This window comes from Conger conger, chromosome 3, assembly GCF_963514075.1.
Source record: "Conger conger chromosome 3, fConCon1.1, whole genome shotgun sequence".
Taxonomy (NCBI): domain Eukaryota; kingdom Metazoa; phylum Chordata; class Actinopteri; order Anguilliformes; family Congridae; genus Conger; species Conger conger.
In genome coordinates, this window is record NC_083762.1 from 18,995,496 (window position 1) to 19,018,686 (window position 23,191).

General features: G+C 42.4%; 2 protein-coding genes across 5 annotated transcripts; one reads left to right on the top strand and one right to left on the bottom strand.

Annotated features, from left to right (window-relative positions):
• Nucleotides 1-190: 190 nt before the first annotated feature.
• trip6 (thyroid hormone receptor interactor 6) lies at nt 191-10,347 on the bottom strand. 3 transcript variants are annotated; one of them, XM_061236677.1, is made up of 11 exons: nt 10,218-10,347; nt 9,642-9,698; nt 7,693-7,903; nt 7,230-7,378; nt 6,918-7,031; nt 6,081-6,650; nt 5,429-5,519; nt 4,983-5,152; nt 4,370-4,548; nt 3,472-3,592; nt 191-3,057 (listed from the first exon to the last, which is right to left on the bottom strand). In XM_061236677.1, exons 3-11 carry the CDS (start codon nt 7,892-7,894, stop codon nt 2,926-2,928), a joined length of 1,728 nt encoding a protein of 575 aa, XP_061092661.1. In that variant the 5' UTR covers nt 7,895-7,903; nt 9,642-9,698; nt 10,218-10,347; the 3' UTR covers nt 191-2,925. The 3 variants fall into 3 exon arrangements, with proteins under 3 accessions (XP_061092661.1, XP_061092659.1, XP_061092660.1); XM_061236675.1 differs by having other exon boundaries at nt 6,918-7,034; nt 10,218-10,340; XM_061236676.1 differs by lacking the exon at nt 10,218-10,347 and adding an exon at nt 10,021-10,195 and having other exon boundaries at nt 6,918-7,034.
• A 5,813-nt stretch (nt 10,348-16,160) lies between these two features.
• On the top strand, nt 16,161-23,191 carry bcl6b (BCL6B transcription repressor). Of its 2 annotated transcripts, none has more exons than XM_061235797.1 (12): nt 16,161-16,273; nt 17,210-17,291; nt 17,421-17,643; nt 17,739-17,972; nt 18,375-18,554; nt 18,823-19,021; nt 19,143-19,369; nt 19,645-19,772; nt 19,926-20,096; nt 20,447-20,577; nt 21,294-21,431; nt 21,574-23,191. In XM_061235797.1, the coding sequence occupies exons 3-12, from the start codon at nt 17,435-17,437 to the stop codon at nt 21,712-21,714; spliced, it is 1,758 nt and encodes a 585-aa protein (XP_061091781.1). In that variant the 5' UTR covers nt 16,161-16,273; nt 17,210-17,291; nt 17,421-17,434; the 3' UTR covers nt 21,715-23,191. The 2 variants fall into 2 exon arrangements, with proteins under 2 accessions (XP_061091781.1, XP_061091782.1); XM_061235798.1 differs by having other exon boundaries at nt 17,421-17,499.

Here is a 23,191-nt window from a genome sequence, read left to right on the forward strand (position 1 = left end):
TTGGTGGTGCATGTGCAGTGTGGAAAACTGGAGGAATCACGTTTGCCATCTCCTCCTGAGGTTGGTAGGAACTGCTGCTGGCACAACATCAAGAAGTTTGGTTTGGTGGGGTTGGGAAAATCGATACATTTTAAAGATCGGGAAATAAAATAGAAAAGGGAAAAAAACGAAAAATAACAACCAAAAACAGTTGCTGAAAAAAATGGATGGATTTATTAACAGAGCAGTTTTCTACAACTGCACTGGGAGTTAGCACACACGCACGCACACACCTTTAACTAACATTCAGCCACTAGAACACTGCATCTACAATCAAAATCCTTCATACAAAACGTAGCACACAGGATACTGATCACAAGATTTTCAAGAATCATTGCTTTTCAGCACCAACACTGTTTCATTGACAGCCAATGCCCTGGATTAAGAACTGAAATGAAAAGGGACAAAACACTGGCTACAATGCCGGCTTTTTAAATGCAATTTTAGTTCTTCTCATCTAGCTGAACCTGGTGGATTATATTGACTATATAGACTATATTGCACTTAACAATATAGTCTGTACAATATAGAATAACAATCCAACAGAGACCACTTCCCATTGTATCACCAAGACTAAAGATGTATTATGTGGTACACTGCCATTCACTGCATAATTTACAAGAGTTACTACCAAAGTTATTAAAGAGACACCAAAATATTAAGCAAATTAAAAACAAACAAAATCCAACAAGCAAAGACATTGGTGAAGTGAAACACAATAAATAAGAAAAATACACAGCTCCAAAAGATTCATGAATTCATTTTTTTTGGAGGTTGAGGATAATGGAACCCTGTGATTTTCATATATTTGGAGTCACTGAAATGTCCTTCAATAAATGGCAATATTTATGATGCCTGACATTGCCTGCACTATGTCGTATGCCTTTCACCGCTTGCGTGAACCAGTCATTATCGTTTCTCAATGTAAGTCACACAGACACTTGTGAATGGTTGAGAGGAAGTCTACAATGGTTAATAAAAATGAAAAAAAAGCTAGATGTGTTCTGTGTGTTAACAGACTGGTTTCTTCAAATCAAATTAAATTTTATTTATATAGCATTCCTGCAGGTAATGATATCTCGCTCTGGGACAGAGGGGTGAATACAGACTGCTGAATTGAATGAGGCTCAAGTTGGGCAACCTAAATCTTCCACTGCTGGAGCTGTGCTACTTCCATTTTTCTCCTTCATACTTTAAATTGCTTGCATTTATGAAAAGCAAAACAATACATTGCAAACAAACACTGACATGACCTACGTCTACAGAAAACTTCTGTAACAAAATTGGCAAAATAAACAAAAGTACAACAAAGATGGGGGCATTTCACAACCAGCAAGGTGACTGGTCAAGTGTGCGATATCGATACTATCAATCAGAGCAAATCAGAGATGTGAAAAACCCCCAAATGGGTGGTTAAGACATGGAACAGATATGCTTCTTCATTGCACTTTTATCAGTAACAGTCAAGTCACAACACCAAAAAAAAAGCAACAGAGAAAATAACATCCTACAAGGTTTCTCAAACACTGTGCTAAAATCATCACATTTCAACAGCAGGGTCAGAACGCTCAAAATAACAAGCAAATGGGAACAGGCCAGTTTGCCCTTTCATCCATCTACTACCTCCCTCACTAAACACTTATCCTCCCAGTTCATCAACCACCTGCTGAACCTACAGAACCATCCTCACCACTCAGACTTTTTCCATGCCCTGACAGACTGGTACAGGAATATTTGTGCATTTCAAAAAGGGCGTCACTAAATCCAACAATGTACAAATTACTGTTCCTTCATGTAAAACATTCGGTAGTGCCATTCCTGAACATGTGATTAATCGTTACAGCAACCCTAAGCAAAAAAAACAATAAAAACAATAAAAAAAAGAAAACTTTCTGTTAGGCTCTGTGATCAACAAACCCATGAAGCAATCGTCTTAAATTGACATGAGTCTGCAATGTGAACTACCTGGAGCAACAAAAAAACGATTTCATGCAGCAATGAGAAATATCTTAATGTTTATCATGATACTAAGTATTACTATAATTTTCATTATGTTACGGCTGTTACGCCTCTTCCCATTGCCCTCCACATAGTAGAGCGTGAAATTCGCTCCGGTGCAGTATGGATCAAGGGAGGGGGCAAGTTCTGCTCCTGCTGCCTGCAGTACAGGAGCCCAGTGCAGTACTGACTCTGCGCTCAGAATTTTACACCACCTTTAATTTCAACTGGACTGACAAAGGTCTTGAGATGGTGGTTAAGGCTCGACTTCTGTCCATATCACATCATTACTGGCAACATATTACCAGTGAGATGGACACGTTCTATACTATCTGCAATAGAGTGTTAAAGTCCCGTCCACTGCAAAAACATTGCTAGACCTAGGACGTGGTTTGAAGCAATTGCAATTCCCATTTTATTGTCCGTGTTATCCTCAGTTACGATTTCTTTTTTTTTCTTTTTTTCTTTTAACACACACATCAGAGATGCTCCATTGTTGGCTAGCGAGAGCTCCCTAATATCAGCACATGGTTATGTGGTTTATTAATGAGATCATAAATCTTGGATAACATTTCAAATGTTTCTTTTTTTAAATTTATTTTACAATCAACCAATATGCATTGTTTGGAGAAAGAGGTTTTGTAATCGTTTGCTCATAGGAACATTTATATAGAATTTCTCATTGTACCAAACCATCTCACTTTTCTGCAGTTGGCGGGACATTAACATTATAAGCCAGTTCTACAGATGCACCTCTGAGGTGAAATTTTAATTTCGTCAATTGAGTTTTTCTATGCAAACCAAGCCCAGACATTATGATATTATATTATGGACTTTTTTGTGAATTGAGGACTCTCGGTTGGTTTGGGGAGCGGGGCATCCGCCCTGTTAACAATCGGTGGAGATTTTGGCAGAGAGGTCTTGGATGCGCCGGGCACTGCAGCTCTTGCACAGGATGTGGCCATCCAGGGGGTAGCAGCCACGGCCCTCTCCTTCAGAGGACAACAGCAGCCCACACTCCTGCCGGATAAAGACCAAAAGTATGTTCGCCTACAGCCTTCACAAACATTCTGTTGCTGACATTGGCCATGAGATTTCAACAGCTAACTCTGTGTGCAGGAATGCGAGAAAGCGATTGTAAATGCTGCAAGAAAGGGCTTCTTTACAAGTTATCAAATATATAGTAATATATCATATTAATACCCATCACTAGTTGTGATGACAATTACCCCTGATGGTCTCTTTGGAATGCAATGGCTGAAGTGTGATTTTTGCAACACAAGTAACATGTAATAATGTGGAATGAAAACAACACATTTTGTTACTGGTTATTTGACACGACAAAGGCACGCAGGCAATATTGTCTGCAATCCTGCAAGTAGGTTTTTGGCTACTTTGGGTTCTATTCCCTGTAGAAATCATCCCGTGGCTCACCTCGCACACATAGCAGTTGACGTGGAAGCTGCGGTCCAGGGCCACAATCCTGACTGTCTCTTCCTGCCCCGGTTCAGGCATGATGGCTTGGCCACATACAGAGCACCGCGGGGCAAACTTCCTGTAGACCGAAGGGATACGGGTTTTAGGGGAACAGAGGTAAGAGTGGTTGTCTGGCAGCCCAGGTTCAATTTCCTGCCCTGGCTGTGTCGAAGTGTCCGTGAGCAAGATACCTAAACCTGCAATTGCTCCCAACAAGCTGAATGGTACCTTGAATGACAGCCAATTGCCACTGATGTGCGCTATATATAGTGAATTTACCATTAGCACTGACCAGTGGGCTCAGTTAGCTGCAGGGATCAGTGGACAGAATTATAGGATCAATACTTAACCACAACTATGCATGTAATCCTGCAAGTCTAGCAGCTTCATAACCAACCCAGTTCATTACTTCTCATCAATCTATAAATAACTAGATACAAAACCTGTATGTCCTGTGAACTCATTTGAGTGCTTGGATCACCATGGCAGTAGACTCAGTTATGTTTTGGAAGTATCAGACATGTTCATGTAATAGAGAGACCTTAAAAGAGTCGTGGAATACAAATGGAGTTAGTCAGATATTGCATGCAGACAGGCTCCCAAGTAAGCTAGTCGGCACCAATCAAATTGGATTAAAAAACTTTAATACGCTTTACTGATCTCATATGGTGCATTGGAACCTATGAAATACTCTCAAAAAGTGCAACCCCGCCACCTTTTCCTCTCAATTGGCAAAATTGCACCAGACAAGTTCAATTCAGCACAGAAAAGTATTTGAATTCAAAACAGTTATGTATTTGACCCAGGCCTGGTAGGCATGGGCATTCGGGCTCTGTTCTCCAGAATGAGAGCTGACCTGTGGAAGTCCTCGATGCAGTGGATCTGGGAGGTGGCGTCCACAGTGAAGGGCACGCCATCCAGGCAGCAGCCACACACCACGCAGGTGAAGCAGCGCGGGTGGTAGGCCTTGCCCATGGCACGCAGGATGCGGTCCAGAATGGGGTGAGAGCACTTGGAACAGCGTTCCAGGGTGCTCTACAGAGAAAAGCCCACATCAGACATGGGGAGAATATTAGCCCAGGAGCTTAGGAGGTGGTCGTCTGGTAGTCAGAGGTTTGCCAGTTCAATCCCCCGCCCTAGGTGTCGAAGTGTCCCAGAGCAAGACACCGAATAGCTCCAGACGAGCTGGTCGGTGCCTTACATGGAAGCCTATTGCCATTGGTGTCTGAGTGTGTTAATGGACGAATGAGAGGCATTCATTGTAAAGTGCTTGGGATAAAAGCGCTATATAAACGCAGTCCATTTATAAGCAATAGGATATAGAGAATACTGAAATACAAGTCCTGGACAGCGTCAGGGACTTCTTGGTTTTACTTTCACCTTCAAATGAGCATTCAAACCCACTGAATGCTGGAATGGGGAAATCACAGGGTCATCAGTTTGACCGCAGAACAGAGGGCACTACTCACAATGTAACAGTTCTCACAGTAGCTCTTCTTGTCCAGGGCGTAGAAGGGCTGGCCACGCAGACGGGCGTGGCAGGTGATACAGGTGAAGCAGTCCACGTGGAACACCTGCTCCATGGCGACGCAGCCGCTGCCGTCCCCCAGAACGTTGTCCCCGCACCGCGCACAGCGGCCTGCAGGGCCCGCGATGGGGGACCACCAGGGAGAGCGGAGACGGGAGGAACACAAGGCAGAGTTAAGACAGACTTAAGCGGAACTTAAGTTGATAACCGAAGAGAAGCACTCATACCAAACGGCGAAAAAAAACAAAGAATAGGCAATGTTTAGTTAACTGCCCTGACGCCATTTAAAGGTATAGTCACAGTAAATATAAATAAAATGTATTAAATATTTCACTACCAAACAACCGCTATCTTTCAAACAAGCACCCCCACCAGTCACCAACCTACCAAAATATTCCTCAGTTGGGGGGTGATTCATGTCATACACCAGTTTCTTAGTTAGGCGGTCCAACTCCTCTTCTGGCCTTGGCATAGCCCCCTAGTGGACACACAAAATGTATCCATAAAAGTGGACAAAATTAATGAATGAGATGGAAGGGATGGAACTACGAGCTGTCAAAGACTGACTTGTCTGAACCAATGCTCCACAAGAGAACAAAAGGATTGGTTCAAATCAATGGGTCACTGATGGTTCCCATTCAATTCTGGTTTAATTCTCTTGTTACTAGAATAAAAAGTCCATTTAAAAAAGGAATAAAACAGATGCACAAATGGAGGACACCATTTCCCTTTTCCACTTTACACATTGCATCAGCTAAAGATCCCTTAGATAGGTGCATCTCAGTCAATAAAAGCATGTGCCACAATGGCTGGCTGGGTACTACAGCCTAAATCAGTACTTCCCAAACCTGTTCTAGGAGACCAACCATCCTGTAAATTTGAACTCTAATTCGACTACAGATTAATTAAAGTCATAGTGCACAAGAATGGTGCCATAACAGGGTTAATCACATAGCAGCCCCAATGTAACATCCCTCTGATAGGTCAGAAGGTTCCAGACACCCAATACCATACCACACCGTGGCCCACAGACACTTACCTTACTAGGTGCATATGCAGGGCTGTGAGAGGACGTGTTCTTTGGCAGGGGAGCTTGGGTGGCTCTAGGCCTTGGGACAACAGCACCCCCCTTGTAGGCAGGGCCAGCCTCATGGTCCTGGGCAGAGGCAGGAGAAGGGTACCAGGCTTGCTGTCCTGAAGCTGTGTCAGCGTAGTGTTGCGAACGGTCCTGCTGGACTGGTTGAGAGGCCTGTTGACGGGGAGGAGGGGGCGTGTAGGCTTGCTCTGCCTGCCTTCCTGTTTGGGAGTAGGTGACAGGCTGGGCTGTTTTGACCTGGACACTGAACCGGGGGCCTGTGGGGGTGGAGGCAGTGGTGTAGGAGGCTGGAACGGGCTGGGGATAGGGTTTGTGGGGAGATGGGTAGGAGAAATCCTGCTGGGAGCCAGAGACTGGAGGCTCGTTGGGATATTGGGGGCCCGGATGGTACTGGGTCTGGTAATGAGCAGGGTACCCGGTGGAGGACCTGCCCTGGGACATTGCACCAGGCTGAGCAACAGGTTTATATCGCTCCCCTGAGATGGGTTTGTTATAAGGCACATTGTCGTAGATCTGTTTGGGATAGAAAAACAACATGAGCTTAAACACGATTTTCAGGAAAGGGAGATTTGTGACATTTGGCATGGCAATAATTATAATTTTTCTTGTTCTGAAATAAATTCCACCTTTCATCCCTTTCATGAAGCACATAAATTTGTTTTGTCCCCCTTTCGTTCTCCAAAACTGCCTCTCCCCTGCCATGAAGATCCCTAATCTCCTCCATGCCCTGTCCTGCTAATCTCCTGTTATCACCATTCTGTCCTGTCCCTTTGTCTTTACCTGTGTTCTTGAGTTCTGTGGGTGGCTATCCAGATCAGCCAACATGCAAGTGAGGGAGTCTATCTCAGCATCGATGTTGGTCAGGTGTGCACCGGACTTCTCAGGCCCACGATTCTGCTGGAAAGAGCAAAGGAAATTCAATCTTAATCATTCAATGTCTTATGAGTTCAAATAGTCATTTCAATAGAATCTTTGTAAGACCGAATATCACTGGCCATAACATCCTTAACATCACAAACTGACTTGCACTACGTTAAAACAGATTCCATGGATCAAAACTAAAGCTACAATTTTTCTTCATGCAAATCCTACCTGAAGGTCATAACTGGGCATATGTGGATTCCAGGAACAGCGGTCATCTTTGGAGGTGTGAGAAGACGGATAGTAGTGGTCACCAGACTTGGGTGAAAGTGGGCGAAAAGCTGTTAACCCAGAATCTTCCTGGTGTGACATGACCCCACCTACGAAGAGAGAAAGAAATAAAAAAAAAAATATATTATTATTATTTTTTCCTGTGTTTTTTGTTGTTGTTGCTAGCCTTATATTTCATTTATGGTAACTAAATATGGGCTGCTTTTTTGTCTGATGGATCAGGCATAGGGTCTGATTCTTAAAAAATGATATGAACACTGTTACAAGTTTAGTCTTTAACAACCATGGAGTAAAATCCAGCTATGACCAGCTTGAAATAACAGCTACCAGCCATTTCAAAACCTAGCTTGAGCCGTTTTTTCAGCAGGGAAATGTTTCTCAAAATCATCGTCCAAAATCTTACCTGTCGGTCCTGTTGCCATGTACCTGGTTGCCATTACATTTCCACCAGCACCGTTTTGAGGGTATGATCCGTATTTGGGTCGGGTTTCCACAACAACCTTCTTCGGCGGTCTGTAGAAAGCTGGGCCAGATGGTGCAGTTTGGGGTGCAGGTCTCTCTGGGCTTCCCAGAGTTCTAGGAGGCAGCCAGGTGGGCCCAGACATCTCTGAATGCTGTGGATGGAAACTCTTGGTAAACTTGGTAGGCTGATTTTCAGTAGAAGCCCTCCTCTCACACACTTCAAGTATGTACCATAAAGCAGATGGACACACTGATAATACTCCACCAGCTTAAGATATACTTTTCACAACTGGGCGACCAAAAAAAAGGCCACAGTGATAGCTGCAGGTCTCCCAATTTCACACATCCACACCTCCATAGATCTCAGGTTTCTGCCCAGCTTCAGGCACATAGACTATCTAGCTGACAGTTGTTTCTTAAAAAAAAAACTGGCCAGGGTAGTCTTGATTTTTATCAAATGGGGAAGTGCTCCTGGTGATCTTCTCCTGTGGTACTTACCTGATAACCCAAGGAGAGACCCATTTTAAATTTCAGAAACAAGATTATTGAGGAGCACAGGCATTTTCACTCCTGTTGTTCTGTCACTGCCAAACACAGGCTATAGCCAAGCAAGAGGAAGCTAGATTTACTGTATCTTCTACAGGTTACCAGGGGAAACTGAGCTACTATAATTTTGGTTTCCTATAGCAACCCCTAATAGTCAGAAACAATAGGCTTGTTTTCAAAAAGCAGGAAAAGGTACCCATTCTGGACAAGGGGAATTCCAGTAGTCAACACAAACCCCTTCCACCTCACCACAGACACACAGACACACAGACACAGACACAGACACAGACACACACACACACACACACACACACACACACAGGTGCTGCTAGTGTGACCCTGCATCACAGCTTGTTTTTCAATAAACCAATGTTAAGCATGCTCCTTCGTGTACAATTCCCATTGTCTTTTTGTGTTTGCCACCAAAATCACAAACAGAAACAAGACAGGATGTGTTGTGTAATTCTCTCTCTTTCTATGCAAGCACCTGGCTGCATATTCCAATAACCATTCCACAATGCCAAAACATCTTTTTTCGTGAAAGATCTTTTTATAAAATAAAAACGTAGCTATAGAAACACACCACTCAGTCGTGTGATATAAACTGCATGGATTAGTTGGATCCCACTGTCAATCAATCTGAATGATAAACTGACATTGAGAAATTCACCATCTAAAAATAATAGTTCAGTGTAGGCTATTTAATAGGCTAGCTACACTCCTTTAGGCTAAAATGGTAGCGTAGCTCATCTATTAACCACTAATTTAGCGTACTTTCCATTTGATAAAGGATGTCACAAAACGTTATTACATAGCCTATTTACTGGCTGTTATATGAACAGCGAATGTTTTATTTATGTATACACACGCTTGCCTTGTAGCAACCACAAACCCTACCCCCCCATAGGACACTCAGCGATGACACTAACGCACCATCTGAGTTTTAAGACTAAACCCTCGGCTAAGTATATATACTTGAATCCGAGGATTGGTGGGCCCAAGAATATTCACGGTACGACTGAGCCTGAAATAATAAAACACTAGAATACAGACTGCAATTCGCTTAAGCGTTTATGTAGAACCGAAATCCGTAACCAAAAACAAGCATGCAACAATCGATTTGTGACAACGTGCAACTGTAACTCCGGTGTGCACGTCGCTGATGGAAACATAGCTTAGCAGTTTGTATCAGCTTGGAAGTGCCACAAAACTTCACAGCAACATTAGCAAAACTGGGACACGGCACAAAAACTGCATTCCAGCGTGCAACACAACGCCGATAAAAGGCTATATTAAAGACCATAAGACAATCGTAGCTAGCTAAATGCTCTTTCCGTAGCCTACCTCTTAAAATCCCGAAATCTCCTTTATCGTCTGTCTCCCTGTCTTCACCCTATTCATCTGCAAAAGAAGCAAAAGATACTTGTAGTCAAATTTTGCAGCCAACTATAATGGTAATCGCCGAGTAAGCAACATTTTATTTTCTGCATTAAGAACTTCTATCCAAAACACGGGACCATTAGTTAGGCTACTGCTAGCGACCACGACTTGTTGAAATGCAAATATGACATAAATTAAACACTTATTTCACATTATTATCATGCTGCATTTTAACTTTTAACGAACCACTCAACAAATGAATGATCCTTGTAATAACGAAATCAATTTCTTGCAAAAAAAAAAAATGCTCTTAATTTATTGTCAATTAAATATGTTTGTTTACTTAGTTGTTTAGTTGCCCGTCGCCAGCACACTATAACTAAAGGGCTATCAGCACCACAAACCCCTACACTGCACAGTAATCAACCAGCGAATTCGCTTGTTTTGTAAATTGTACATTCGGTTAACACTCCAATCATTTACTATAAAAAACAAACTTTTAAAGGACTTTGATTTAGTATATTTGTTCCCGTAACCTACTTTTCCTAGGATCTTGCCCTTTTCATAGGCCTACAAATTCGTCATCGAATTCCAAATGTATGACGTAGTCGCCGGGAACTGAAGGGGGGAGATTTTAGACGGCTTTTGCGCTTGCTGTGAGCATTGGCATATGGTTGGCACTTGGAATGACCGGGAAGTACCCAGGAGGCAGGCTATTTAAAACCCATGTTCACATGGTGCTTATTGAAAGCAGTTACATGGAAAGAGGTGATATTAAAATAATTGTACAAATCAAATTAAAGACAGAATCAGATATGAAGAATCAATATGCCCCAACGTACCCTGATGAATTGTGGACACATGACCACTAAAAGCTTATATAGGCCACTCTAAGACTAACCTTTTGGTCGATAATGAAGAATTCAAAGACCAAGCAAAGTTTAACAAAAAAAATAATAAAAATTACTTAAATCAACAATAAAGGAGCCAATTGATTCTTATTTTAGTTGAATATTGTAAAATATGAAATTGTAATATAGTACTGTAAGCAAGCATTATTCTTCATGGCATAGTCATTTCTGTGTGGGCTAACAGGGTAAATAAGACCTCAAAACACAAAAAGCACCTAATTAAGAAAAAATACATCATGTTAAAATTCTAAGGATGCAACTGTGGTTGGAATGAAAACCAGCATACACAAGGGCCACTGGTATAGGCCAATATGTGATGTCTGAATGTGGCTTATCATTAATCTATATAATCTGTCCAATTTTATCTGAAATAGGAACTTGTGTTCTTGGGAAGCTATAGGCTACGTTGTTTGCTTAAAAGATTTGACAACATTCATTGCAGATATGGTGAAACTAAAAACTGGATTTTGTGAGCTTGGCTACTCTTGTCTGCCATCTCGCAATGAATGCTGGGATATTATGTCTGTTCTCGTGTGCAAGAATCACAAGAATGTATCCAATGCATCCTCGATAAAAGGGGCAGATGAAGAAGACTTTCTTCATTGACTGTAGGTTTTCTTTTGTTCTTGAAATTTGAACCATACTTGGGTCATGAAAGATGACATTTAACAAGTTCACGAGAACACAAAATGGACAAGAACAGAAACACCCCATGATAAATACAATGCCACATAAATTATTATTAAGTTGTGATGTGTAGTCAGAAGCTGCTGTACATCTACTTATGTACTGTACTCTTCCTTCCTGATGCCATATGACAGACAAATACTATATATATATATATATATATATATTATGCAATTTTATGAATGGAAGAATTCTAAATGCCTGACTGAATGTATTGTAAGATGTCCTGTGGGTAAGGTAATTTTTACAGTAAAGTTACATACTTAATTATATAGGTATTATTATGTTTTGTTTTCTTATGGCTCATCTTTTCTGACAGAAGAAATTTATGTTCTAATGAGATTTTAGAGGAAATGGGCCAGGAACCCAGACAGGAGGCGTGATCAAAAACAGCACAGCAGCACAGGTTCACACACACAATGCATGTACACACAAACATACACACACACACGCACACACACAATGCATGTACACACAAACACATACCTACACAATGCATATACACACAAACATGCACGCGCACACACACATACATACACAATGCATGTACACACAAACATACATGCACACACACACATAATCCATGTGTACACAGACATACATGCACACGCACGCATACATACACAATGCATGTACCGTAAATCCTCAAATTGTGTCCGGGATTCTATTTGAAGCCGGGCCTCGGATAATAGCCGGGGGCGTGGTCGATTCGGACGATTTAACTCAATGAAATAAAATAGCTCTTCTTAATATTTTATATTGTTGGATGGTGTAATACTGTTGCCAATGAAAAGTCGTTGTCCTACACCATGGGTCTCCAACACGTTGCTCTCAAGCTACCAGTCGCTTGCCGCCCCCTTCTGAGTAGCTTGCCAAAGGCTGAAGCAGTATACATTTAAACACAATTGTTGCCGCGAGGCATTCCAGCCTACGAATTTAATAAAAAATAAATCAAGCAAAATTAAAAATGAACTCAATTTATACTACTTGGCTACGCAATAAGGTTTCCATTTACAGCACAGCGCACGTTCAATGAATGAATGAAAGCGGCTGCCTTGGCTCGCAATAAACAGACGGGTGGAAATCCCGACACTCTTTCAACTACATAAAGCTTAACAGTGAACCATCAAATACCCCCCAGATTTCAGTGCCCATCAGTCCCAACATTTAGCAATAGAATCAAACAGTCAAAAAGTCAATTAAATCCCAAACCAAAGCGAAAATCTTTTGATAGCCTACCGGTATGCTGCTCCAAACGAAACGCATGTCTCACAATAAAACGCACTTCAGGAAAAAAAAGATCCTTAACTTGCTGTTATCTACGCTAATTTGTTATTGTTCATGAAGGCGTGTCTGGCAAGTTGTTATTTTATGGATTCTGGACTTGCATGTGATTTATTGTGTTTGAAAATATTTGCAATACACTAAGACTGACACTATGACTTACCAAACGGTGTTCCTGATTAGCCTACACTAATTGATTTCTGAACGGTTACAGGAAATGTTGAACAGTGTTGGCCCACTTTAAGTGTAGCCTTTTACTTTATTTCTAAGAATAAAATTCTACAACAGAAGCTTAATAAGAAATAAAGGCCTGCCTCGAATACAAGCCTGCCCCAAATAAATGCCTGTGCTTTGTGCAGCCCAAGTAAATAAAAGACCCCGGCCACAATTTGAGGATTTACGGTACACACAAACATGCATGCACCCGCGCACACACACACACACACACACACACACACACACACATATACACGAATGCATACATACATGCGCGCACATACATACACATACACAAACACATTCACAAGCCATTGAGCTAATGATATTGTTAGAACGTCTCTGATCCAATTAAATTGAATGTAAATACAGTTAAGATACTGAGGAGTTGATTCCACTTCAACACTAAAAATATTGTTCCCTCTATATTTTCTCCAACTCCAACTAGAATAAACTATGGCTATTTGTTTTCCTGACCATTGAAGGATTATCCAGAGTAATCCATTTGCACTTGTTTTTGGGTACTTGCGAGAAAGGACCAACCCATTCAATAAAAAACACTACCTCTTTTGCCTGATATGGACATTTGGAAGGACAATGTTCCTGAACAATGACTTCCCCTCTCAGTTTCTTAAACACACAGGCACACACACACATGCACACGTGCACAGACATAGACCGGACACTGCTTTCAGGGAAGGTTTTGTTTTTGTATGTTGTTTTCTTTGTATTTTTTTTTATTTAATTTCCACCTCCGCCTCCTGCTTTCCGAAGTAGCAAAACAATCTCTCTCCCTCTTAGGATATCCTACGGATCAGACCTTATATGTACAAAACGTTCAGTGTAGACAGTTACAGGGAGGGGTATTTATTGAGGAAACTGCCATTTGTATATGCCTCCATTTCCTGGAGTGTTTTGTTCGCTATGGTTTCAGTACCCTTGATCCAAATTCACTTCAGTAACAATACAATGGCCAAAGCATCATTGAGAGTTGGTCTCTTGAGAAAAACAAAGGTAGGTTCCTGACCAAAAAAGGGTTCATTGGGAAACGGTGAACCTTTAGTTCAGGAAGTTGTGCATTTTATAGAAGGTACACACAAGTGTTGATGTTTTGCATTGTCAAAGTAGGTGGGCTGGCCCCTCCTCCTTGGGGTAAATCAGAATGATTTGTTTATTTATGTTATTTATTTGTTTATTCATACAAGATGCACAATTTGCTATCTCCAACGTTTTATGTTAATCTATGTAGTCCTAAATGGTCTCATTTAAATATAGCTAGCATGTTTATATGTCTTTATGTGCATGATTAAATGGCTGTTTTTTGTGGGGGGTACAGCAGCAGTTTTTCACCCTGTTATAGGAACCCAGAGGCCTCTAGTTACCAACCCTCTAGTCATGCGTGTTGGGGTGACAGAATGAGACAGGCTGCATGCTTTCCGTTCATTGGTAAACCTGTTTAGTAATGTTCTCCCTTTTGCCCCTAATGTCCACTCCAATCCTCCCCATGTTCCGCTACTCCACAATGCCTGGAAGTTGCCTAGACCTTCTCCCTCTCTCTCTCTCTCTCTCTCTCTCTCTCTCTCTCTACCCCTTCCTGTCTGTATCCATTTGTTTTTGTTTAGTTTGGAAACAGAGTTGATTCAGCCCCATTTAAGCAAATAAAAGCGCATGGACATACGCGCATTCAACACTCCATGAACTCACACAACACATCCGTCTCACACACATCGTGAAGCCAGTCATTCTAGTATGACTGTATAAAAACACTCACAAAATGCTTGATGCCCAGCAGAATTGAAAATATCTATAGGCATATTTTATACACTAGAGCACTACACAGTGTCATATCAGACAAGCAAATAGACCTTTATGAATGTCCAGGCATACACTGTGTTGGTTACAGTTTCCTTATATTAATTGCTCAATATTTACTTCACTTCAAAATTATAGAATTCACTTCAGGTGTACAACTCCTGTTCAAAATTGTTCTAATTTCTGGCTGAATTGCCTTCAGTTATTTGATTTCTTTGCCATGGTATGTGAATGTTTTTAGATAGCAGCTGTTGTTCACTCCCATCACTCAAAATGTAAAATGTCATGGTAATTGTTTATGCTCATCTCAAAACTACAGTAATTATGATGCAAGAGTGTACCATAGACCATCTGAAGTCTACAGTGTGATCACAACCCAATGTATCTCGGTCAACCCAATGCTTTTACTACCCAGAAATCAAGAATGTTTGTTAAGCAAGATACAGGGATATGTGCAGTTAACCTAATGTACGGAACCTCTTAGTGAACTGTCGCTACAAAAGATGAGGTAAGTTTCCGCTTGTTTTTAGTGACAGGAGACCTCTGGACCTGCCCGCCCTCCCCATACTGTGGCGGATGTCCTGCGCGGGTGTTTTATCCCCGTCTCACAGGATGTGTTGGGGGTCCCGCAGTTCCTGCACATCTGTCCAGTGCATTTCTCTCAGTTTGGGAGAGTTGTTTTTCAGTCGTGAGAGGGTATCTCCCGTGTTATTTTTCCACTCTCAGCTTCCTTCTCCAATTACCCACCTCACCCGGGACAAGGCAGCCACCATAGAAGGCAACCACCCGGAAGCTTTGGCACAATATCTGGACTGCAGGGCAGAATAAAACGTGGAAATAGGAGAGCAAACACTATGGGAAGGAAGCTGGGGTCCGCCTCAGCCCTATTCCCCATTCATCTTTGCAAGCCAAAAGCACTTCCGACAGACCTATCAACATTGCACCAGCTCATGAATCTGTCCACCCATGTTCATTTACGCTGACTCTTTATGCAGATTTTGTTTTTTGGGGCATGGAAGCTATCCAAACCCTTCCTGTTTAGTTCTATACATTGCTCCCTTGTTCGAGGGGAGGCATTGCCACCCATTCTCTTGAGCTTGGAAATTGTGATCATTTCAACAGTGTTCATCAGTTCAACTACAGAATCTTACTGCTGAGGTACTGGGCTGAGTGTATATATTAACCAAGGCTATTGACTCAAGTGCATGTATTATGTTTTTCAAACTTCCCTTCAGACTGTTTTCTTTGTCCTGGAGAAGGGTTAGAAGAGTAGGGAGGGGCTAGGAGGGACTTGCTAAGATAAGGTTAAGCCCTGGAAGGGCCTTTCTGCTTTTCCTGCTCCCTGAGGATACACATATACTTTTTGTATGAAACAAAAACACTGGCCATTTTCCTGCCATTACTGTACAGAGAGAAAAAAACGAATACTTAACTAAAAATACTCAAAGCACTGGGCCTGGATCTTTCCTGCAAGGCTTCCTGGCTGCGCGTGGGCTGACGGTGAAAGAGGAAAGGGGTTTCCTGCGCTACGTTATAAAGAGTCCCCCCCGTTCATTATCAACACTCTTACACGGTCACAGTGAAGGCACTAGGACAGCCTTGCCTTCCTCTGTTGAAGAAATCATTGTTGCGTGGGGGTTTCAGGGGTAGGATTATTCACCTTTGTTCTCGTCCCTGCTGGCCGGGGTAAGTGGTTGTTTGTGCCGATTCCTGATCACTGGTCATATAATAATAATTGAATGTGTAACATTTTTCATTGTTTAATGGAAATAACTTATAGGAACTATGTACTTCGTCATTTATTTATTTTGCTTGTTTCTTATTGAAATTCAGTTTTTGTCTGTCTATCCTGGATCCTGTAAAGATCATGCACAATTTTGATTGAAGGATGTTGTGAAAGATTTGATTTGTTGGACTCTATTTTGACCGATCATTTCAAATGAAAATAATAATCCATGCTTTATGAAAGATTTAGAGCTCACTCATAAGACTTCCCCAAGATATCCACTTGAGATAACAAAAACGTTTGTTTAAAATGGCAAAGGCTAAGAACTGAGTTAATGGAGTGGAGTAGGCTTGTCTCCTTATTCCAAAATATTATATTTTTCTTCTTGAAGAGATTATTGCGAATCTTTCACATTTAAAAAAATGCATGAATTGTTTGTATACTGCACATCATAAAATCATCATCAGCATATTTATATGGTCGTACCTTCATAGTGTGGTAATTTGGCTTTTTGGAGGAAATGGCTTTTTTTTGTTTCTTGTGAAAACCTTTTTGTTATCATTGTTATTTTGCAAACAAATACTGTATATACACTACATAGTGAATACACATTCATAAATTGTGAGAGAAAGATGGTGAGATTGTATATGTGAGTGTGATTTATGTGATGCTTTTATAGACTTTCAACTGTAGTATTATTGCAATTTCTGGCACATGTGACACCGAGTGCTATGTTGGTTTTACCGCAAAAGACACAGAGAATAAATTGTGTTAATATCAGTTGACCTCGGTCAGGATGCCTTTCACATGTATATTATTAAATCCATTATTCTGGTTCCAGTACAAACAGGACTGTGTCACTGTTTGCTTATTCTTATATATCTCTTGTCATGCAGGTACGAGTAGGGAGCTGGTCTCACCTGTCAGATGCTGGCAACTGACTGGCCCTTACATTCTCCATTGAAACATTGCACTGAGGTGCGTCCCTGGTGATAAAAGGGAGGACATTTACAATCTTCCCAGAAACCTTTGATTCAATAATAGCTGACATATTCTTGCTCTTTGTGGCTTCTTTATTGTTGTATTCTTCCCTCCTTTTCCCCACAGAGGAGCAGAGCAGGATGCAGATGGTAGAGAGATACAGGGCAGATGGAGGGCAGGAGGAGGACAGTGGAGCACCAGAGGGGTACGTGAAGGAGTTCACACGCCACTCCAGCGATGTCCTGCGGAACCTGAATGAGCTAAGGCATCGAGATATCCTGACTGATGCCACTCTGCTTGTGGGCACTGCCAGCCTGCGGGCACACTGTGCTGTGCTCATCGCCTGCAGGTGTGTCTCCTGTCCGCCTGCCTGCGTTAGTCTCTTTTTAACCGTATCATTTTTCAAATTAATTCTCTTTCTCTCTCTGTCTCTCGCTCCTGCAGTGGATTTTTTTACTCCTTGTTCTCACGGCGTACTCTGGTGGCGGGGAGAGAGCGGCCGGTCTCTCTGTCCCTTCCCGACTCACTCGATGCGGGCAGCGTGTCCCTGCTGCTGGACTTCATGTACACGTCTCGCCTGGCCCTGTCTGCCCGCACGGTCCCTGGAGTGCTCGCTGCTGCCACCTATCTGCAGATGGAGCACGTGGTGGACACCTGCCGGGCGTTCATGCTGAATAGGTGAGAGCGTAGGGCGGTGTGGGAGTAGACCCAAAGCAAGTGTACTGAGGGGTTGTGGATTTTTTGGACTTAAAAAAAGAGAGGGGAAAGAATGGCAGGGGTGAACAACAGCCATTATATATAATGAATGTATGTGCTTGGTTCTTGGTTCTCATGGTTCTCCTGCACTAGTGAATTTGTGATATTGCATCTTTATTCTTGCTCATCTTTGAATGTTGTTATCCAGGTCTGCTACAATTTCTCAGATTATTCTCTACTTTTTTGTAAACCCATTCCACTTTTTGTAATTTGTGTATTTTACGTCTGTAGTTGTATTTTTGTGCAATTTTGCTATTTTCTTTACACTTACTTATCAAACGAAACACAAGCTGCAGATACCTGACAGTTCCTTGTGTTCTTTAGTGTGGAAACATTGGGCATCCCTCAAAAAGAGCTGGACTCTTCCTCATCTGCTGTTTCATTTGCACCCCCTCCTGGAGGAGCATTTCCCAACAACCCACCGAATGGCCGTCCATCCCTACATAACCCTGCCTCCTATCTGGCCGGAGGGGCTGCTGCCAACCTGTGTTGTGACTCAGCAAGGTTAGGCTTACCCTATAGTTCATTACATTTTACTTAGCTGACACTTTTATCCAAAGAGACTTACAGTTGATTAGATTAGACTAAGCACCAATGACCTTGTGGGTCCCAGTCATCTACCTTAACAACTACACTACAGGCTGCCCCTATATGAAAGGATTTGTGTAATGTGAATGTCTGTTTGTCTTAAACACCTTGACACTTGTTTCTGAGAACATATGCCATATGTAGCAAAAAAGGTTGGATGACTGTGTGTACATTTCCCCCTCAGGGTTCCCAGAGAGACCTGGGCCTTGAAGGACCCAAGTACTTGCCCAACCCATGAGCCCAGATCAGAAAGGGTAAAGCTTGAGGCTGACTCACCAAACCTGGAATCCCCCACTCCATGCCCAGGCAGCCCCTCCCAGTCTGGTTGTCAGCCTAACTCCCCAACTGAATCCAGTGGATGTAACCAGGCACCCCAACAAGTGGTGAGTTGTTCAACCAGCCACCATAACCCAGCTGAGTATTCCATAAACATCAGTGGTGAGGAAGGTTTATGGTTTAGTTTTTTTACAGTTATGTGTTTCATTTGTGTTGCCTGTTTTTTAGATGCACAGTGGGACAAAATACCTCCCTGATCCAAAGGCCTGCAACTGGAAGAAATACAAGTTCATTGTTCTCAACCCCCTCTGCGCTGCAACTGTCAAGGAGGAGTCGGCAGATGAGAAGGGGCTACAACACTGCAGCCACACGCCCAGTGGGACAGACAAGTGTGCTACTACATCCAAGCCTCCACTGGAGGTGTGTCCAGTGGATGGACTGAGCCATAGTAACAGGTACTGCATATAGAATTTCCACAGTGTAGATTTACAGAGTGCAAAATGCATTTTTTGGCCCAAACATTGGAGCTCATTCAATTTGAATTTAGAAATGGATGCTACTTGGATTTAGCCATTACTCACATTACAAGTACAATTGCTACAAACATTTGACACTTCATGATGTTAGAAAATGTTGGGCTTTGTACCTTGGAGATAATACTGGGATACTCTAACGGAGAAGACATTTGTGGATGGTATGGCAGAATGGTGATATTCATCTCCTCTTCCAGGTCAGCACAGGGCTTTCATTGTGACATATCCAAACATGGATTACTCCAAGGGGCTTTCCATGGGCTGGTACCCCGCCCTACAGATGAACTACCACACCTACCCACCCAAATGACCCAGGACAGCTCCAGTAAGCTACATTCAGTCACTAGTAACATTATTACCTCATTCCTACATCATGTTCAGACTGAGACATACCAATACATTGCATTCTGAAATGACACATGCATTTCAGAGGAATAGTGAATTTTGTCCAGAATCTTACTCTCTGCTTCTCCCTCAGTCCCCTGTGGGTCTCTCTGCCTGCACCCTTGTGCCAGTGAACCACAAACCACCCATAATGGACACGTGCTTTGCCTTGGTAGCAGCTCAAACAGTCATCCAATCAAGAATGAGAACTGCTGCTCAGAATTTCATGTCAGCGGAACCACGGGGGGCAAACCTGTCAGTGTGGGTAAGGTTATTAACAGAAACATGATCAAATATGATGAATCCAATAAGCAAAATTATACCACAGTTCAATCAGAAAAATATTGCACATGAGCCACTTTAAACAGGGGCAGCCTCTAACCTAGTGTCTATGGTAGCACAAAGGGGTAAAAATGCCAAATAGTAACAAAAGAATGCACAAAACTTAAATATCCATGAGTGCCATTGCCATTTGCCTCGTGTCCATTTTGATACACTGGCTGACATTTAAATTTTAACAAAGGCACAAAAAGATATGAAGACACATACAGACTTCTACATAGCATGTAGAAGACGCAGGAAACCTGACTGTCGTTCTGCTGTCACCTACCCCAGGAGACAAGCCATATCGCTGCAGTGTGTGTGGCGCACAGTTCAACCGACCGGCTAACCTGAAAACACACTCCCGCATCCACTCTGGAGAGAAGCCCTATCGCTGTGACACCTGTGGGGCCCGATTTGTGCAGGTAAGTGTGCTACAGACAGAACAGGGAGGCTGTGTGCATATGAATGACTGCATTTTTGGTTTAATGAATTAGTGATAAGTGTACATTTGTTAATTTTTCTTTTTTTCGGAAAGTATTGCCATAGGGCGTAAAATTTACAGATTCAGTTTTTAGATGTTTTAAGTCTTCTGCTGCTGTAGGCTATCCACTTAGACGGTTGATGCATTGTGTGTTCAGAGATGCTCTTTTGCCTACCAGTGTTGTAATGTATGTTTATTTGCATTACGTGTTACCTTCCTGTCAGCTTCGACTAGTCTGGGCCTTCTCCTATGACCTTTCTTATTAACAACGCATTTCTGCCCGCAGAACTGCTGCTCACTGGATTTTTTGGTTTTTTTGCACCATTCTCTGCAAACTCTAGAGACTTTTGTGCGTGAAAATCTCAGGGGATCAGCAGATACTCAAAACCACTCTGTTTGGCACCAACAATCATTCCACGGTCACTTAGATCACATTTCTTCCCCATTCTGACATTTGGTCTGAAAAATAGCTGGACCTCTTGACCACATCTGCATGCTTTTCTGCATTTCATTGTTGCTTCATGATTGGCTGATTAAATATTTGCATTAACAAGCTGGTGTACAGGTCTACCTAATAAAATGCTCACTGAGTGTATATCTGCAGGTAGCTTGGTGACTGTCATGGTTAAGTTGTATTTGTGGGTTTTATATTGACAGGTAGCTCACCTCCGTGCCCATGTCCTGATCCACACTGGGGAGAAGCCTTACCCCTGCCACACCTGTGGCACCCGCTTCCGTCACCTGCAAACCCTGAAAAGCCACCTGCGCATTCACACTGGAGAGAAGCCCTACACTGTGAGCAAACTGCGCAGTCCCAACCTTGTACACAGAGTAAACACACACACCAATATATATTAAAAACCCACAGCCCACATGCTGATCACTACCTACCTCCCTCCCTCCCATCCTCTCTCTCCTCCCGCTCTCGCTCTGCCAGTGTGAGAAGTGTGATCTGCACTTTCGCCATAAGAGCCAGCTGCGTCTCCACCTGCGCCAGAAGCACGGGGCCGTCACCAACACCAAAATTCGCTACAAAGTCCTGGTGGACCCCTACCAGCCTGTCCTGCAGACCTGCTGAAGTCATCGCCTTGACTCCTCTGACCCGCTCTGCGTACCTATGGCCCTCAGACAGACGAGGAGTACATTAGTCCCCCGCTGTTTTGTGTCTTTGTTTCTTTACTTTACGCTCTTTTACTTTTGTCCCACTGAAACTATATGCACTGGGAGCAGTCCCTACTCTCACTTCGGTCTCACATGTGAACTATAGCTCCACACAATTGATGAGGACCATTAACACAAGGGTCGCAGTGTCGGAAGTGACAGTCAGTGTTAAGAAAGGCATGTAAGTAGGTGCTTGTGGTGGCCCAGACTACAGCTATGTAGTAGGTGTCGTATCAGAAACTCAGTGGACAGTTTGTGCAGTAGCTGCTGCAGCTCGGAGTGTATTGTGTAAAATGTGTGAATTTTTGGAAAATTTGGAAGTTGAAGTTGGTATTGTGTGGCATGGGAGAATTTACAGATGATGTGTGTGATGGAAAAGGCCATGTTGTGCAGAGGATCAAGCCAGTGTAGTTATTGTTATTTTGTGTTGAGTACTGCAGACATCAGGAGCCTGTAGGAGTAGCTGGGAAGGGAGATGTGCTTTGTATTGTTAAGCAGGTGTTAAGGGCTGGAAGGGCCTCACAGAGAGTGAATAGAATGTGACAGCATGATTGGTCAGAGGAGAGGAGAATGGAAATAAAACAGAAAGGTATGGGAACGTGGAAAAAGAATGTCTGAGAATGTAGAATGAAAGCAACTGCTGGATGAATGAGATAGCGTAGCAAGTGAGGGATTAGAAAGTTTGGAGGATATATTTTTTAATTAATATGGAATAGAGGGATAGTGGCAACATGGTTGCATGGCCTGGGGACACTTCTGTCACTTTGTTGCTCCCCACTTGTGTGTGGTGCTCCCTACTTTTGTGCAGTGCTCCCCACTTGTGTATGTCACTCTCCACTTCTGTAGGTGATCATAATGTACTGTAAAATGTAAACACCTCTGTTCAGGATGTATCCTGTTGGTTTCTGTGTTCAGTGGGAAGCCTTTTTCCCCTGTGCAAACAGGTTGCATCATTCAAAGGACCACCAATGAGTACAGTGGCTTACTTAAATGTCTTACTTATGTTCTGCGCTGTAAATCATGAATTTGGTTGTGGGTGCTATTTATTGTGTGTGGGGTCTGAGATAGGCACTGCCCATGACCTGGGCCATGAAAGTACTGATGCAGTCGTCTTGTGCTCTTTTTTTAAAAAGACAGTAAATACTATACCCTGTTAAAAGCAGATAATCTTAACTGCATTTCAATGTCCAGGCAGAAAGTGCCAGCGACTTATCTAAATACTGTTAAAGAATAATTGCTTTGAAAGCAGTCAAGATAATTATGCAATATAATTGTAAAAATTGATGATGATAATATATAAAAATGTAAGGAGCTCTTTTGCTGGACAAAGACAAGACTTGTTTCATACCTTTTTAAATAAATTAATTTAAAATATATCATCCTCATTGAAAGTG